This window comes from Apaloderma vittatum, unplaced genomic scaffold (assembly GCF_000703405.1).
Source record: "Apaloderma vittatum isolate BGI_N311 unplaced genomic scaffold, ASM70340v1 scaffold13487, whole genome shotgun sequence".
Lineage (NCBI taxonomy): Eukaryota > Metazoa > Chordata > Aves > Trogoniformes > Trogonidae > Apaloderma > Apaloderma vittatum.
In genome coordinates, this window is record NW_009727890.1 from 11,530 (window position 1) to 29,432 (window position 17,903).

Below are 17,903 nucleotides of genomic sequence, written 5' to 3' on the forward strand. Positions count from 1 at the left end.
CACGTGGGCACCTGTAGGCTCATGTTCAACCGGTTGTCACCCAGCACTCCCAGGTCCCTCTCTGCCAGCCACTCCTCCCCCAGTCGGTAGCGCTGCAGGGGGTTATTGTGGCCAAAGTGTAGGACCTTGCTCTTGGTCTTGTTGAACTTCATCCCATTGGCCTCAGCCCATCGACCCAGCCTGTCCAGGTCCCTCTGCAGGGCCTTCCTACCCTCCACCAGATCAACACTCAAATCATTGTTCCTCGTACGCTTGGCAGAATTATCTGTACTAAAACAGCTGCAGAGTTAGGGCTTACTACCAGCATCTCAGAGCATCACTTTTTAAGTTTCCACTGAGCTTCCCTCTTTAAAATTCGATGAAGTCATAAACAACGAAGAACAACTGTATATACTCATGACTACTGATTTTTTGAACAACTGCATTCTGAGGTCATAGAATCATAGAATGGCATAGGCTTGAAGGGACCTTAGAGATCATCTAGTCCAATCTCCCTGTTTTGGGCAGGGACACCACCTCTCGACTAGACCAGGCAACACATGGGGACCAAGTGGGAAGTACTCCAGTTCACCTGATTTTAGGATGAAGTGCAGCCAGTTGCTGAAAAAAAACCACCAACCAATCACTAGCAATATCAGAAGAGGTATTCTACTAACATATAGGGTACCTAACAGACTAAACAAAGACTAGAACAACTTAACAATTGTACTCACTGGAAATGCTATCTTTTTATTACCTTTCCTACTCACCTTGAGGTCCCGATGAATAAACCCTTCAGAATGAATATATTTCACTCCTTCTAGTATTTGTAAAAATGTGGTTTGTGCCATCTCATGATATTTTCGGTCTCGTCTATTCCTTTCTACCCAGTTTTCCAATGGCCCTTGTTCACATAATTCCATTTGGATGAAGAGACAGCGAATTTCTTTGTCTGACTTCTCCCTGCAAGAAAATTATATACCATATCGAAATTGGCAAGATACAATTTCTTCCCAAGCCATCAATGATTCTCAGGTTCCTCTTCCTTAAAAAAAACTTTTACTTATTATTATTTTTTGAGTTCCCCAAAACAAAGTCTGCAAATCCCTTAATTTTAAAAAAGATCTTAGACCAATTTGTACTAGATATAAATAGATAGAACTGCAAACCAAAGAGCTGCTGCTCAGTTGCTGTATCCCTCTGGAACATTCCTAACATTTTGGTCACTTCCTTGTTCACATTGAAAGTTTTCCAAGTGCCCAAATTCTGCTCCCATCATATCTAGAGACACGTCCTATATAGGAGGAAATAGCACTGCCCTCAGCTCCCATCTTGCCCTCTAGGAAGTGCTGCAAGTCCCTGGCAGGTACTCTCTATTCTGCTCAACACATAGAGCATTAGCCTTCCTCTCTTACCCAGAATGATCACATTCTTTCAAAATCTGTCCCTTCAGGAAGGTAGTGTGGTGACCATCTTTGACATTGGTCTGAGAGTTAGAGAAACTGGTTGAGTGACAGAGCTCAGAGGGTTGTGATCAACACTGCAGGGTCGAGCTGGAGGCCTGTAGCCAGTGGTGTTCCCCAGGGGTCAGTACTGGGTTTGGTCTTATTCAACATATTCATCAATGAACTAGACGAAGAGACAGAGCATACTCTCAGCAAGTTCACTGAGGACACAAAACTGGGAGGTGTAACTGACACACCAGAGGGCTGTGCTGCCATCCAACATGACCTGAAGAGGCTGGAGAGCTGGGCAGAGAGGAACCTAACGAGGTTCAACAAGGGCAAATGTAGAGTCCTGCATCTGGGGAGGAACAATCCCACACATAAGTATAGGTTAGGGGTAGGCCTGCTTGAAAGCAGCCCTGAGAAGAAGGATCTTGAAGTCCTGGCAGACAGTAAGTTAACCATGAGCCAGCAATGTGCCCTTGTTGCCAAGACGACCAATGGTATCCTGGGCTGCATTAAGAGGAGTATGGCCAGTAGATCGAGGGAGGCCATCCTCCTCCTCTATTCCACCCTGGTGAGGCCACATCTGGTGTACTGTGTCCAGTTCTGGGCTCTCCAGTTCACGAGAGACAGGGAACTGCTAAAGAGAGTCCAGCTGAGGGCAACGAAGATGATTGGGGGACTGAAGCATCTCTCTTGGGAAATTTTGAAAGAACTGCTACTGTTTAGCCTGGGGAACAGAAGGCTGAGAGGAGACCTTGTCAATACCTACAAATATCTAAAAGATAGGTGCAAGGAGGATGGAGCTGGACTCTTTTCAGTAGTGCCCAGTGACAGGACAAGAAGCAACGAGCACAAGCTGGAACACAGGAAGTTGCATTTAAATATGAGAAAGAACTTCTCTACTGTGAGGGTGACAGAGCACTGAAGAGGCTGCCCATGTTGGTTGTGGAGTCTCCATCTTTGGTGACTTTCAAAACCCACCTGGGTGTAATCCTGTGTGATGTGCTCTAGGCAATCCTGCTTTAGCAGAGGGGTTGGACTAGATGATCTCTAGAGGTCCCTTCCAATTCTGATGATTCTGTGAAACCCCTCTGAGAGCTGGAAATCTAGATCAAATATATTTACCCACTCAGTGACGGCCTCATACTTTCCAGAAGAGTTCCCTCCCCATCGGCCCATAGGAAGGGCTCAGGCTGGAACCAGTGAAGGGAAGGAAAATATAAAGAGGAGGCGGCACCACTTTTTCCTTCTTGCACTGTGTGATACAAGTGCCCTGGAATAAAGACGCCTGGGGCACTGAAAGAACAAGCATTAAGTGTCCTGGAACTCTATGTAGCCTTGAGGTCAGGGCATAAAGTGGAATTCCAGGCCAGGACATCAGTTTTGAGGATGGGGTTTTTTTCCTATCTTTTACCCAATAACTGTTCAATACAAAATGTATAAGTGATAGAGACTCCCAACATATTAATGGTCGGGTTTTGATACAAGACTTCCCCCCCCCACCCATTTTATTCCTCATTTACTAAGCACACTGGACAGGTATCATGCCAACCATAATTTTAGATCCATTAATATTTTATGCCTCTGGGTTAAGTGTTAGGAATCTACAGCTAATGAAAAAAAGCTTACCACAGAAGCTTGGAAAAGTTAATAACATAAGCTATAAGTAAAACTCTCCCCACTGTCTTCCCAGAAGTCTTCACGTTGAAAGACTACCTCTAAATGAAAGAGCATTTAACTTTGTATTTCTGTTCTCAACAAAAAGAAGCCTGTTTCAGGCATCATGGTTAAAACGCTAAGTTAGAGAAATAATTAAATCTATGTGAGCCACTGGCTGACCAATACTTAATAAAAAAGGAAACTTCTGATCAAGAATTTGGCAGCCAACTGCCAGACAAATTTTAGTTTCTGTTGTTATTTCTAGACCCAAATGTTGAGTTCTGTATTCTTACATTCTTCTGTAGATTCAGCAAGCTCTGTATATTGAGAGGAGAAAGATTAAATTGCATTATGTACCTTATTCATCAAGAAAAATAAGATATAGATATATAGATATAGATATATTATATATGACTTGCTGCTGAAGAGTACTTTCCTAGCAGTAAGAAAGCAAATATGTGTATGCCTATATTTGTATAATGATTTATAACAAATCATCAGCCTTTCTTTTTACAACACAAAATTCACTGTGGCTAATGAGCTTGTGAGTGCAAACTACTGACTTGAGTTACCTTGAGTCTGGGTAAGTTACACGGTCGTATCCTTCCCAGCTACAATAATACCGCACTATGTTTTCATGATCAAGACTTGCAAGTCCTTTTACTTCACGCTCTACATTCCTATTTGGCAGAAAAGAAAAAAAAAAAAAGAAACTAAATGGCTTTTCCCTGCAAAAATTTAATACTAAGTTAAATAAAACACATTATATCAAGTAGCATTATACAGATAGTTTTACATTAATATAGAAAAGGTACATAATATTGTCCTTCATACAAGGGCAAAATTGTACCTAGAAATTGTGGGGCTTATTTCATCTCCTCAGTTATTCAAATTCCAAAAATGTTTTAACTGTATTAGAAATGAAAGCCCCACTCGCAAAAGGCGGAAAAAAGCAAATGTCTGCAATATGCAATTACCTCAGGTAGCAAACACCCATGTTTTCACCTCTGTAAAGTTTGTTTATATACATATAGAAGTCAGTGTAAATTCTCATGAGAACTACTACTAAATTTGGCCTGCACTTGTTGTTATAACATCACCTAGTAAAGTAAATTCAAACCCATCAGCAGACCAGCAATCTTTATTTGAAGAACCAGCAGGATGTTTTCTAATATAGTTCTCAGGTGTGCCATACAAATGAAAATAACATGTATTTGTGAGGGGCAGTTACACAACATAAGGGAAACAACAATTTGAAACTTTTTAAAGTAGATTACCTAAAAGAAAAAAAGTTTTTCAGCTGCTGATAAAATACTCCACTAGGCACTGGTCACAGAAAATTACTTTAAAAAAAAAAATAAACTAAGATCACCATTCTTTGTTGAGATTTATAAAGGACAAGTAACACAGTGTGAGAATAATGACTACCTGGGTCATATACAAAATGTACTACTTTCATTTTTTCTCTATTTTCCCTAATTACTGTGCTTATGCATTACTGATTGTAAATTTCCCACGTAACCTGTCAAAAGTAGTAGTGCTGCTTTTAATGTTTTTTAATCGGCAAGTTTTCTTCAAACATATTTTGCAATATTAATAACCAGCACTAGTGTGTTCAGACAGAGTAGAACTTAAATCTACTTTTTTACAGCTCCATCTGAAATTATTCCAGTGCGTGCCATAGAATCATAGAATTGTTTCAGTTGGTAAAGACCTTTAAGATCATCAAGTCCAACCGTTACCTAACTCTACCATTCCCACTTCTAAACCATGTCCCTGAGCACCATGTCGAGACGGCTTTTAAATACATCCAAGGATGGCAACGCAACCACTTCCCTGGGCAGCCTGTTCCAGTCTGATAATGCTTTCAGTGTAGAATTTTTTCCTAATGTCTAACCTAAACCTCCTCTGGTGTTACCTGAAGCCATTTCCTCTTGCCCTATCAGCTGTAACTTGAGAGAAGAGACCAACCCCCACCTCGCTACCACCTCCTTCCAGGGAGTCGTAGAGAGCAGTAAGGTCTCCCCTCAGCCTCTCCATTTTCAGCTTCAATTAGAGATAAAGAAAAGTTTACCAGAAAGAATGGATAATGAGTAGTGAAAATTCTTACACGCTCCCAGGATTATTCAAGACACAAAGAGTATTAAAAGCTTGATCAAGAGCGCCCTAAAATAAAAACCAGAAGTAAATACACTGTACGTACTTTGTGAATCGAACTCGCTTGACTGCATAGGTTCTCTCATCAAGCTTTCCTGTTGCTCTGAAAACATTCCCATAACCACCTTCACCAATGGGCTTTATATTTTTGAAGCTCTGAAGAAATCTTTAAAAAAAAATATATGTAACTAAAGTATAGTTAACATTAAGACATAAAAATGAGCTTGACAGATCTAATACATCTACTTAAACATGATTCGACAGGGATTACTCAATGCCTATACAGATCTAAATCATGGTCTTGAAGATTAAAAAAAACAAGGGAAACTGACACTTGAAAGCATGTAGAATAACTACCCTCATATCTTCACACAAATGACTTTTGGCTGTAAGCATTAAATATCATTGCATGTCAGCTGCACTACTACATTTGCAGTTTCCAGGAAAAAAAAACTTGGAAAGTTATTTTTACAGCAGTATTTTCCCACATTCTATTAGAAATAACCAAATAAATCTATACCACTACATACTGTAATTATCATACAGATCTTAAAAAAAATAATAATTCCTCTTACCTTGTATTCACAGTGCATGGACTTTCATTCTCCTCACTGGTATTCGTGTCCAAATTTGGCAAATTTTTATCTGACATCTTTTTCTCTTCCTTGTCTCTTGCGTTATCAAAAATAGCTGCCAATTTTCTTTATAAAGGGTAAAAGCAAACCTCGTGTCAAGAGAAATGTACCTCCCAAGAAGGGCATTTCTTTGCTGGATATTGAAACACTAAAGTGGTTTGCAATATAGTTTATGGGAGATACCAACTGAGAAACAAAACACATACCTTTTGGATTTCAGGGCAGAGTTTTGTATGCCTTGCTACAGGAAAAAAAGAAAAAGACTTGAGATATCCTGAATATTTGCACTGTACTTAGCTTAAAATATGTCTGAGAATGTATCTAGGAACTGTCTATAAATGTATTCATACCTTATATAAAAAAAATGTAGTGAGAATGAAGTCACATCTTAGCTTAAAGTCTTTCACACATGCTATGTATGACATCATCATTCTTTCCAACAGGAAAACAGGAGCTTAGTCTGATCCCCTTTCTTGGAAATACTGCCTGTTTGGTCAGCAGTATATAAACTGGGTCCACAGTATAGAAATCAATGACTAATGGCTAACACTATGAAAGTACTGAATATTCTTAGGGAAAAAGCCCATATGCTTCCGAGCAATTAGCAGATAAAGGAACAAACTGATGCTTCACACTAACAAGAAACTTGCTTTGGTCAAGATCTAAAAATCTAGTCATGGGGAAGACCATTTTCATACTATACCTGAGAAGGGGAAGGCTTTTCACATACTGCCATGTCTCTCATTTTTTCTTCCAACTTTGCAGCTGAGTCTCCAAGGCAAATACCACTGGTACTGAAAAATAATTGACTGGTTTTAGGTGAAAGTAACACAATCATAAATAACACGATTGCCACAAGAAAGAGGGGCATGAAAAGATATACAGTTTTTAAAAGCAAAACCTGTAGAAACATTAGCAATCATGACTGACTTAAACTTTAGGCTGGAAAGCTAATAAAACAGTAACATTATGCGATATATTTCTTTATTTATATAAAATAATTTCATATCTATATGATATATATTCTATTATATCCCTTAATTAAATAGGTTAAATACAGATGTTTATTTCAATGCAGTGCAGCCACCTCTAGCATTGTACATACCAGCTTGCTTTACAATCTCACAAAGAATATAAAAAGTGGTAGTGGCAATACAGTCAAATTAACTGCTAGACACAAAAGGCTTGACCTAGGGTTCCCAAATTCCTAATAAAAATGTATGGATGTTAATTTTCTTTTGCTAAGCAAATTTTCCCTTTGGTGGAAATGAAGATTTGTGGAGAAGGAAAAATAGAATCACAGAATGGCCTAGGCTGGAAGGGACCTTAGAGATCATCTCGTCCAACCTCTCTGTCATGGGCAGGGACACCTCTCAACTAGATCAGGCAACACATGGGGACTGAGCGGGAAAAAACAACAGAGAAGAAAGCAGAACATGGAACACACGGAAGTATCGAAACTGAATTATACTGAGTTGGCAAGAGTGTCACGATAGGAAAATGAATGTTAAAACTGGCATGAAATAATGCTACTGAACAAGATAGGTTATTCCATTTACATAATGATAAAAACACTTCTGAAAGGACCACTCATGGCAAAATACAAATATATCAGAAAGCTCTAAAATTAAAGCTCAAATAAAATGGCACAAGTACAACAAATTTTGCACTGAAGTCTAAAAAAAAATATGTTGAAATTAAATGGCTTTATATTGCAATAAAGAAACTATGAAAGATTTTATTTAAAACTAGATCACATGACATACTAAGACTAGTAAATACATTTTGTTATCACATTATCAGTGAACCCAACTTACTCTAAGTCAGACTGACTTGGCACTGGAGAGAAATTCCTATGTTGGGTAAATGCAGTATTGCTGTTAGATTTTTCTCTTTTTATCTGAAAAAAAGAAAAACAAAGAATGGCCAACAAAATCATGTAAAAAAATCCCTAGTGCAAAAGATGCCACTGAAAAAGGCAAGGAGGGAAGATTACAAGGTTCTAAGAGAAAGTGTAAAATGAAATGCTTTCCTTTTTACTGCATATACAATTGTCTGTGTAGAAAATGAGATCTGTGTAGGCTTTGGTATGTGTAATCAACAGAACTGAAAATCTGAGTATGTACAAAAAGACATTCAACATCCTCAGTGTGAAAACCCTGCAAAAATTGGATCACGAAATTGGGGATGTCTAAAAAAACCAATCCTAAATACTTAGTAGAGGTTGTTTTGCTTCCCCATTCCCCCATCCCCATGTCACACGAGCATAAATGTAACATTAAAAACAACACCTACAACTGTCACAGAACATAACCTGACAAAAAGCAAGAAAACTTGATGGGTTTATGTTTCAGTGACAGCCAACAAACACCGTTTTCTTAAATTCAGGAGTGACGGGCATTTACTACTTCTTCCTAGTTACATTTTGTTAGACAGAATCACAGAACCTTAGAGGTTGGAAGGGACCTCGAAAGGTCATCGAGTCCAACCCCCCTGCCAGAGCAGGATCACCTAGAGTAGGTCACAGAGGAACACGTCCAGGCAGGTTTTGAATGTCTCCAGAGAAGGAGACTCCACAACCTCACCGGGCAGCCCATGCCAGTGCTCTGTTATGTTCACAGTGAAAAAGCTTTTCCTAATATTTTTATAGAACCTCTTATCCTCCAGCTTGCACCCACTGCCCCTTGCCCTACCACTAGACTTTCCAGAAAAGACCCTGGCTCCATCCTCCTGACACTCACCCTTTTACATATTTATAAACATTAATAAGGTCACACCTCAGTCTCCTCTAAGCTAAAGAGACCCAGCTCCTTCAGCCTTTCCTCATAAGGGAGATGTTCCACTCCCTTCATCATCTTTGTGGCTCTGCACTAGGGTCTTTCAAGCAGTTCCCTTCTTGAACTGAGGGCCCCAGGACTGGACACAATATTCCAGATGTGGCCTCACTAGGGCAGAATAGAAGGGAAGGAGGACCTCTCTCAACCTACTAGCTACTCCCCTTCTAACACACCCCAGGATTCCATTGGCCTTCTTGGCCACGAGGGCACATTGCTGGCTCATGGTCATCCTGCTGCCCACCAGGACCCCCAGGTCCCTTTCCCCTGCGCTGCTCTCCAACAGGTCAGTCCCCAACCCATACTGGCACATGGGGTTGTCCTTTCCCACGTGCAAAACTCTACACTTGCCCTTGTTGTCTTTCATAAAATTTCTCCCTGCCCAACTCTCCAGCCTGTCTGGGTCTCACTGAATGGCAGCACAGCCCTCTGGTGTGTCAGCCCCTCCTCCCCATTTTGTGTCCGCTGCAAACTTGCTGACAGTGCTCTCTGTTCCCTCATCCAGGTTGTTGATGAATATATTGAATAGTACTGGCCCCAGTACTGACCCTGAGGGACATAGCAGAGAATTAATAAAAATTAAGACCAAATCAAACCAACCCACTCGAAACTTAGAATAATTGCTACAGAGGTTCTGCTTGAGGTAATAGATTTCAGACTTTGATGAAAACTAAAGCACTTGTGAGCTTGCAACACAGGAAAATATTATGGAAGGATCCTAGAACTATAATAGCACATTAATTACACAGTTAACTTAAAAAGCAAAGCAAACAAACAAACAAGCATTTAAAAATCACAGTAAACAGACAAATAATGGAAAAAGTAGTTGAAGTGAAAAAGATTTCTTTCCCCCCTTGTACTGCCTTCCATCTCTTTAAACTATACTTCATTTAAGTTAGTTCATATGTACTTCGCCGTGCATTTCAGAAGTGAGTTTGGATCACTATTAGGATTCTGACAATTTTTTGCACGTATGGAAATAGGATCACCAATATGAAGACAACAGCTCTGCTCTCCAGAGAAGGATGTTAGCAATTGTTTCACTAGACTCTGCCTTGGAACAGTACAAAAGGCAAGTCCTGTTGATTCTCACTCTTGCTTTTGCCTTTCTCACGTTTCACAGTAGATTTCTGATCTAACAGAAAGTACTAAGAAATTGATGTTCATAGCCTGTCAGCTCAACAACACTTCACACAGGAGACAACCTGTATATTAGAGTAGGCAGGATTCAGAGATTTATAATATATGTGCAGCCTTGAATCACAACATACCAGACCATATTCTGAAATACACATAGGTTATCAGCTGCAAGATTTTTCTAATGAAGCAACTGAATAAACACAACATAAATTTTACCAACAGAATCCTGTAGCCCGGCCAACCCATCAACACATGGATTGTTTCCCTCAAGTGGAATCCATGCAGTATGCTTTTAAATCCAATGAGAAAATTTGTTCAAAAATTAAAGATAAAAGAATTAAACTTCTGCCTTAAGGCTAAATACAGCACATACTGTTAAGAGTGCCTTATTTACCTTCTCAAATGCTTCTTTTGCAGCATCTTGTTTTGCAGCAGCTGAAGAAGTTCCGGTACCATTTCCATACAGAAAACCACTAATTAAACAGCTACAAGAAAACCTGTAAAAGACAACAGGGAATAAAGTCTTATCTCGTATGTGACAAGTCTTAACTGAATGTTTTTAAATATAGCATTCAATCGCCATTGTAGAATGGAGATCTAAAATACCTATTTTCAGGACAGTATTGCCAATATACATTTAATCTAATTAATAATGATAGATAACTAATTTGGCATGCCTTCAAGATAACCAGTTTTAAAAGAGTAACTATTTAGCACTTTCTAAGGTTGAACTCCTGAGAGCATCATATCGTATGTACCCACAATTAACAATTAACTGCAGTTTAGGTTTTAAAGTGGCTGATTTTGCAGTAGAATACAAAAGGAGTTTTCCAGCAGATATTGTCAAGAGAGTTAAAATACATAGATATTCTTTATCATGCCTAAGCTGTCACTAACTGGAACATTTCTACAGCTCCCTGACTGCAATACATAGAGAAGGAAACACAAACAAGCTTTTCTCAGCACTTGGTTCCTAGGGGATCTCCAAAATACATGTCAAGAGCTCCTCAAAGGTGCCAGAGCTATAACCAAGATAACTGATGTGTCAATGCTAACTACCATTTTATCATGTCACCTCTTCTGCCACCTAAACAAACTCAGTGCTCTTTATCTTTTATATCCTCCAACTCCTTAACCACCTTAAACACCTTCCACTGGATTCTCTTGAGACTACCTCAATTTTTATTGTATTTCTAAAGATTCATCTAACATTACTCATGGTAACACAAAGAAGTATTAAAAATAAGTATGAAGACAAAGTATATCTTACATTCCAGTACATTCCCTTATATGATAATCCACTTTTTGCAACGTTCTTTGTGAAAACGTATTTAGTAGGCTGACATAGTCGATGTCTGGTAATAAGGTCACTGGTGTTGAAGGACTCTCTAGCTACAATACAAACAAAATAGGTAACTTAAAAACTTAAACTTAATAAATAGACAAAGATAATCAATGCACAAGATCTAATGTAGCTGCCAGGTTTGTAAGTATTTCAAAATATTTTTAAGAAATTCCAAGTTGGCAAAGTCTCTTGTGCCAAAGGACAGCCATCCCAAGCCAGTATTATTACATTTTGAATTTACAAAGAAACACAGATGAATGAACAGCAGGGTGGATTGAAAACTGGCTGAAAGCTAGAGCTCAGAGGGTTGCAATTTGTGGTGCAGAGTCTAGCTTCAGGTCTGTAACAACCGGTGCTCCCCAGGGGTCAGTACTGGGTCCAGTCCTGTTCAGGGTGAAGGGACAGAGTGTACCCTCAGCAAGTTTGCCCGTGACACAAAACTGGGAGGGGTGGCTGACGCACCAGAGGGCTGTGCTGCCATTCACCATGATCTGGACAGGCTGGAGAGTTGGGCAGAGAGAAACCTTATGAAATTCAACATGGGCAAGTGTTATTCCTCCCACCTAGGGAGGAATAGCCCCATGTATCAGTACAGGTTAGGGGTCAACCTGCTGGAAAAGCATCTCTGCAGAAAAAGAACCCAGAGTCCTACTGGACAACAGGATGACCATGAGCTAGCAATATGCCCTTGTTGCCACGAAGGCAAAGGACATCCTGGGGTGCATCAAGAAGAATGTGGCAAGTAGGTCGAGGGAGGTTATCCTCCCTCTCTACTCTCTCTGGAGTACTGTGCCCAGTTCTGGGCTCCCCGGTTCAAGAAGGACAGGAAACTGCTGGAGAGAGTAAAACAAAGTGCAAAGATGATCAGGGGACTAGAACATCTCTCCTCTAGACTAAAAAGACCCAATTCCCTCAGCCTTTCCTTATAAGAGAGAAGATTGACAGGGGATGTTATCAACACTTATAAACAGTTAAAGGGTGAGTGTCAAGAGGATGGGCTCAGTCTTTTGGCTGCCCAAAGAGAAGATGAAGTCTCGAACTCTGGATATATTCAAAACTCACCTGGATGCCATCCTGTGCAACCTGTTCTAGATGAACCAGCTCTAGCAGTGGAGGTGGACTAGATAGATGATCTGCAAAGATCCCTTCCAACCCCCAACATCCTGTGATTCTGTAAATTCAGTTTTCCAAGTATCAAACCAATGCCTTTAACAACCTATCACCATGACTCCTTTCACCTCTTAAGACAGGGAACAACCTTTGAAATGTCTTATAAAGAAAAAGCAAATGCTTCTTTCTGAATTTTCTTACAGCCTAATGAGAGCAAAACAAAGGGATGGCAGCAGGATGCTGCTGATGTTGCATTAGCAAGGGCTGAAAATGCTCCTGTGCATATACAAGAGGGAAAAGCAGGACTTTTTCAGCTGTCTCATGATAAGCAGCATTAATAATATATTAGCAAACATGCAACAATTGGGTTAAAGTGGGAACCCAATAAAAACCATATAAAAACAGGTAAGGGAAGATTTCATTCAAAAAGGTGTTATGAAGGATTCAGAATCAAAAAGAAAAAGAAACAATGGCTACCAGAGAACATATTGCAGAAAACAGAGGAGCAAAAGTCAAACCTAAACTAAATCAAGGAAGGAAAAAGAGTATAGAATCAGCTATATCATAAAGAATATAAAGACAAAGAAACAAAGATAAATCAGATCAAGTGAAAGCAAGCAATTTTATGAGCAGACTGGCACCAGACACACTGAACAAGGCCCTGCAAACATTTTGAGGGCATCAACTAAAGAAGTTGTCGAGACGAAAAAGAAACACTGTCTACTCTGGATATACCAACGCAGCTTAATAAAGGCAAATACCTTTCCTCATCCTGTCTTGGGTATAGTGATCATGAAATGACAGTTTTTAATACCTGAAGAAGTAAGGAGAGGGGTCAACAGAACAGCTACTTTCGACTTAGGAAGGGCAGATTTTGTGCCACTTAGTAGCCTGGTTGACAGAGTCCCTTGGGAGGCAGTCCTAAAGAGCAAAGGAGTCTGGGAATGCTGGACATTCTTCAAGAATGAAATCTTAAAGGCATAGGAATAGGCCATCCCCATGTGTCAAAAGACAGGCCAGCTGGGAAGATGACCAGGCTGGCTGAACAAAGACCTCTGGCTGGAACTCAGGAAAGAAAGGAGAGTTTATGACCCTTGGAAAAAGGACTAGAAGGATGTCGTGATGTTATGCAGAGAAAAAATTAGATGAGTCAAAGCCCAACTAGAACAATTGGACTACTGCCATAAAAAAAAAATATTAAAAAGTTTCTAGAAATACATTAACAACAAAAGGAGGACTTAAGGAGAATCTCTATCCTTTACTGGATATGAGGGGAAACATAGTGACCAAGGATGAGGAAAAGGCCGAGGTCCTTAATGCCTTTCTTCCCTCAGTCTTTAATAGTAAGACCACTTGTTCTCCAGTACCCAGTCCCTTGAGCTGTAAGACAGGGAACAGAATGAAGACCCATAACCCAAGTGGAAATGATCAGTGACCTGCTGCTCCACTTCGACTCACACAAGTCTATGGGGTGGGATGGGATGGGATCTACCCAAGGATCTGAGGCAGCTGGCAGAAGTGCTCACCAAGCTACTTTCAGTCATTTATCAGCTGTCCTGTCTAACCGGGATGGTCCCAGTGGGCTGGAGGTCAGCAGATGCGATGCCCATCTGCAAGAAGGGGCAGAAGGAGGATCCAGGGAAGTACAGGCCTGTCAGTCTGACCTCACAGCTGAGGAAGGTTAAAGAGCAGATCATACCGAGTGCCACCACACAGCATGTATAGGAAAACCAGGGTGATGAGGCCCAGTCAGGATGGATTTATGAGGCACTTGATTAACCTGATCCTGTTCTATGACAAGGTGACCTGCTTAGGGGAGGAGGGAAGACTGTGGATGTTGTCCACCTGGGCTTTAGTAAAGCCTTTGACACCATTTCTCACAGCATTCTCCTGGAGGAACTGGCTGCTCATGGCTTGGATGGGCATACACTTCACTGGATGAAAAACTGTCTGGATGGCCATGCCCAAAGAGTGGTGGTGAATGGTATTGCTTAGGGACATGATTTCCTGGTGGGCATTTCTAGGTTAGCAGTTGGACTTGATGATCTTAACGGTTTTTTACAACCTAAGCGATTTTATGATCCTTCCATAACTGCAGAGGAGGAAGCACTCTCAAATACTACATACCAATCCTGTACAACAGTAAGGAAAAGAGTTCAGCATCAAAAAAGTAGAAAAGCACTGAATAAGATAGAACAAAGATAACAAATAAATAATTCTTTCAAATTAAAGAACACAATGATATCAGCTACTTTTAGAGATTCATCTTCAACCTTTACTAGCAGAAAAAAAACAAAAAAAGAATAAATCAAATTCTACAGTTTACTCACCTGTTTCTCAATCATTTCCCAGGTGTTTTTTGCTGCTACTGCTTTTGCTTCCTTCTTATTTTTACCAGTGCCTGTACCATATTCTACATCATTAATTTTAATGACAATCGTGAACCTGCAATGAAGGAAACTTTTCTAAAATGTTGTTACATTTTCTCTCATACAAACATAGTAATCTAAGATTCAACTTTCTTGTTATTATCTGCAAGCGATTGTAGGTTAACTGTGGAGGTATTTTAGTATTCATGTGATTTTATTACATCTAACTCCTGATTATCATAGTTCTTTAGTAGAAATATTTTTAAATGTTTCCTTCCTAATCACAAATGCATGTACTTTACTATTTCTAACAGTGTTTTTAAATACTTAACTGCTTTTTAAAAGCAAAATTATTTACATTTTTAAAAGCAAAAGAGTACATACGATCATCATTGTTACAGATGAGGTTATGAAGCCCTAACACCACGACACAACTCAGCACTGCAAAACTGTAGAGATGAAAGATTAGCCAACCCAGACATGTCATTACACTCACCATCGATACAGTGCTACGTGTGCTATGTAGCATGCGCAAAAAAAGGTGTTACGAAACACCTTTTTTGGCAGTCCCAAAAAACAAACAAAAGAAACCAGTTCTGCCCTTCCGTACTGAACCACGAAACCTTTCCCCTCCATTGTGCAACTGTGCACACACTACTTCCCATATAGCAATTCCTTGAGTCAGAACAGGGAGCCTGTGCAGCTCAGGAATGACTGGGATGGAGCTAACGTTCTTCATGGCAGCTGGTACGCTGCTATGTTGTGGATTTGGGACTAAAACAACGTTGGTAACACAACAATGGCTTATCTACTGCCGAGCAGCATTTGCACAGCATCAAAGTCTTTTGCCCCACTCTGGCCTCCCAGCAAGTAGGCTGAGGGTGTGTGAAAAGCTGTGAAGGGACACAACCAGGGCAGCTGGCCAGAGGGATATTCCATTCCATAAGGCATTGTGCTCAGCAATAAAAGCTTGGGGAAGAAGAAGGAAGATGGGACATTTCAAAAATTCACCATTCTATTTAAGCATCCTGAGGAAACGTGCACTGTGAGTCTCAATGACCCATGAGCTAATTATCCGAGCTGAGGATTATGTGATGGAGTGCTACATGAGTTGATCCCAAACGTACAGTCATGCTCATCCACCATGGACCCCAAGTTAATCAACACTGCCCAAACTTGACAGGTTTAGGCAGGACTGGCCTGGTTATCCACACAGTGTGTTCCCAGCCCAAGAAAGCTCGCAGCCACTTAGGACTGAGCCAGCCTGCGTTCTCTCAGTCTTCTTACATTGCATTCAGCACTGACCATGCTAGACACTGCAGTGGAAGCAACTACAGCAGCAAGACCCGTATAGAAGGAAATGACAGGAAGTGTCTTTGCATCATGCCTCAAACAACTGCAGAAGAACTTATGAGACTGGACATGGCACAGAAGAGTTGGACAGGGAAGCAGAGAAGAGGGAGCCAGCACAGGCCCAGCAGCGGACAATGCAGTCTGTTACCAAGCAGAGCACTGGAAAAGAGCATCGCAAGGGCACCAAAGGAGGTTTCCAGCATTCATCACTGTAGCCACAGTACATTGTACTCCTTGGAACAGCCCAAGTTATCCAGGGTGTTCCTAGATACCACTGTCACACCTCATGTCACAGATACAAGACAATGGGTTGAAATATATTTGTGAATGTAGCAGAGCACACACAAAAAAGTGCAATAAATGGGATAAATCAGTGAGTTTTAAACACAAATTCTGTCAGTCCCATAACATCACTTTAGAAGCATGAAGATGCAGCAATGTGTGACCACAGCTGTGGCCAAAACTGCAATAAGGGTTACTTTTTTGAATTACATGAGCTGCATGGGGAAAAAGTTAGGATAACATTTGAGACCCAGACAATATCTATTAATTTCTGGGACCATGATCAGGTCTATGAATAAGTCAGGACAGAGAGTGCCAACTTGCAACATAGAAGACATTAAAAGAAATATATTAATTATTAACATAAGGCTTATCTTCATGAAAACTAGCGAATTTTTTAAAAAAAAAAATTACACAAGGAAATATCATAGATCTTGAGCATCTGTAATCTCTGGCAAGGGAAAAAAATTAGCAAACCCCATCTTTCTGTTAAAAAATAAAACACATTTCATCACCTGTAATTGTCAATAAAAGTAAAAATAAAATAACTTAAACAAAAGACCCTTCTCCTGTAATAGCTATTGAAAAATTAACTACATAGAAAACATGTTGGTACTCAATCACTTAATATACACCTAAACTTCATGGTTAGAAAGTAACAACATAAATCACAAATAATTTCCATGCTTTGTAAAACTAAATAAAAAACAAAGCACTTAAATTAGCATAGATAATAAACTGAAATACTTGCTGCAACCCACTCTATCTCCAGAAAGATTTCATGGCAAATGCATAATATACAATATAGTTACCAGTAACAGGTATATTGCCATCGCTTTCAAGAGATGGGCTATCAACTCTGAAATCTTTAAATTCTACCATGTTACATCCTCCTCACCCAGCTACCACTCAGTTGTGGTTTCAGCAAGCTCTTCTGCCATACATACTCTTCCAGCAAATTAACTTTTATGACTGCAATCTTTGCCCAGTTTGCTCGTTGCAGGAGGAGTCCCAATGTTTATTAACACACACAGTGAACTTACTCAGGATCATGAGATGGGCCAGTCATGCTGACGTTGGCATAAACCAAAGTAAGTTTATTCTTTTGACAGTAATGGTTGATCTTCTCCATACACTCACGTGCCATTTTGACACAATCTCAAGAAGATTCTGCAAAGCAACATTCAAAGATAAGTCTGTGCCTCAAGGTGCAGTATAGAGACAGCCTTTAATCCTGGCAGGTCATTGCCGTAATATAACATAGAGAACTTGTGCTAGTAACATAAAGTTGATGGAAAACTATATTATAATTCAGTTGGTTGATCTGCAACATCTTTTGAAGATTCATTGCTTGGAACAGCAGCTTTAGAAAGCGAAGAATTCGGTAATTACAGAAGATGCCTTTGCAGAAGGGAAAAGGCTGAATCATCCCCCGAATCCCGTGAGAAAAAAGAACAAAAAAAAATCATAACGTTTCTCCAGTCAGAATTAGGATCGATTCCTTAAACGGTGGAACTGAAAGGCATTTTAAGATACCGCTTCCAACCGTGATGACCGCCAGGCTCAGCGACACGTACCGCAGAGGACTG

At 40.1% G+C, this 17,903-nt stretch overlaps 1 protein-coding gene across 1 annotated transcript in view; it reads right to left on the bottom strand.

Annotated features, from left to right (window-relative positions):
• The window catches only part of EIF2AK2 (eukaryotic translation initiation factor 2-alpha kinase 2), a 21,391-nt gene extending 3,930 nt beyond the window's left edge, over window positions 1–17,461 (bottom strand). Inside the window, exons 1-11 of the mRNA XM_009873871.1 lie at window positions 17,358–17,461; window positions 14,641–14,755; window positions 11,126–11,247; window positions 10,250–10,352; window positions 7,699–7,781; window positions 6,585–6,675; window positions 6,088–6,122; window positions 5,822–5,947; window positions 5,293–5,412; window positions 3,662–3,769; window positions 750–942 (exon numbers count right to left, since the gene is read on the bottom strand). Of these exons, the coding sequence (XP_009872173.1) occupies window positions 750–942; window positions 3,662–3,769; window positions 5,293–5,412; window positions 5,822–5,947; window positions 6,088–6,122; window positions 6,585–6,675; window positions 7,699–7,781; window positions 10,250–10,352; window positions 11,126–11,247; window positions 14,641–14,755; window positions 17,358–17,461 (1,200 nt within the window). The remainder of the gene's footprint in view (window positions 1–749; window positions 943–3,661; window positions 3,770–5,292; window positions 5,413–5,821; window positions 5,948–6,087; window positions 6,123–6,584; window positions 6,676–7,698; window positions 7,782–10,249; window positions 10,353–11,125; window positions 11,248–14,640; window positions 14,756–17,357) is intronic.
• Window positions 17,462–17,903: the final 442 nt, after the last annotated feature.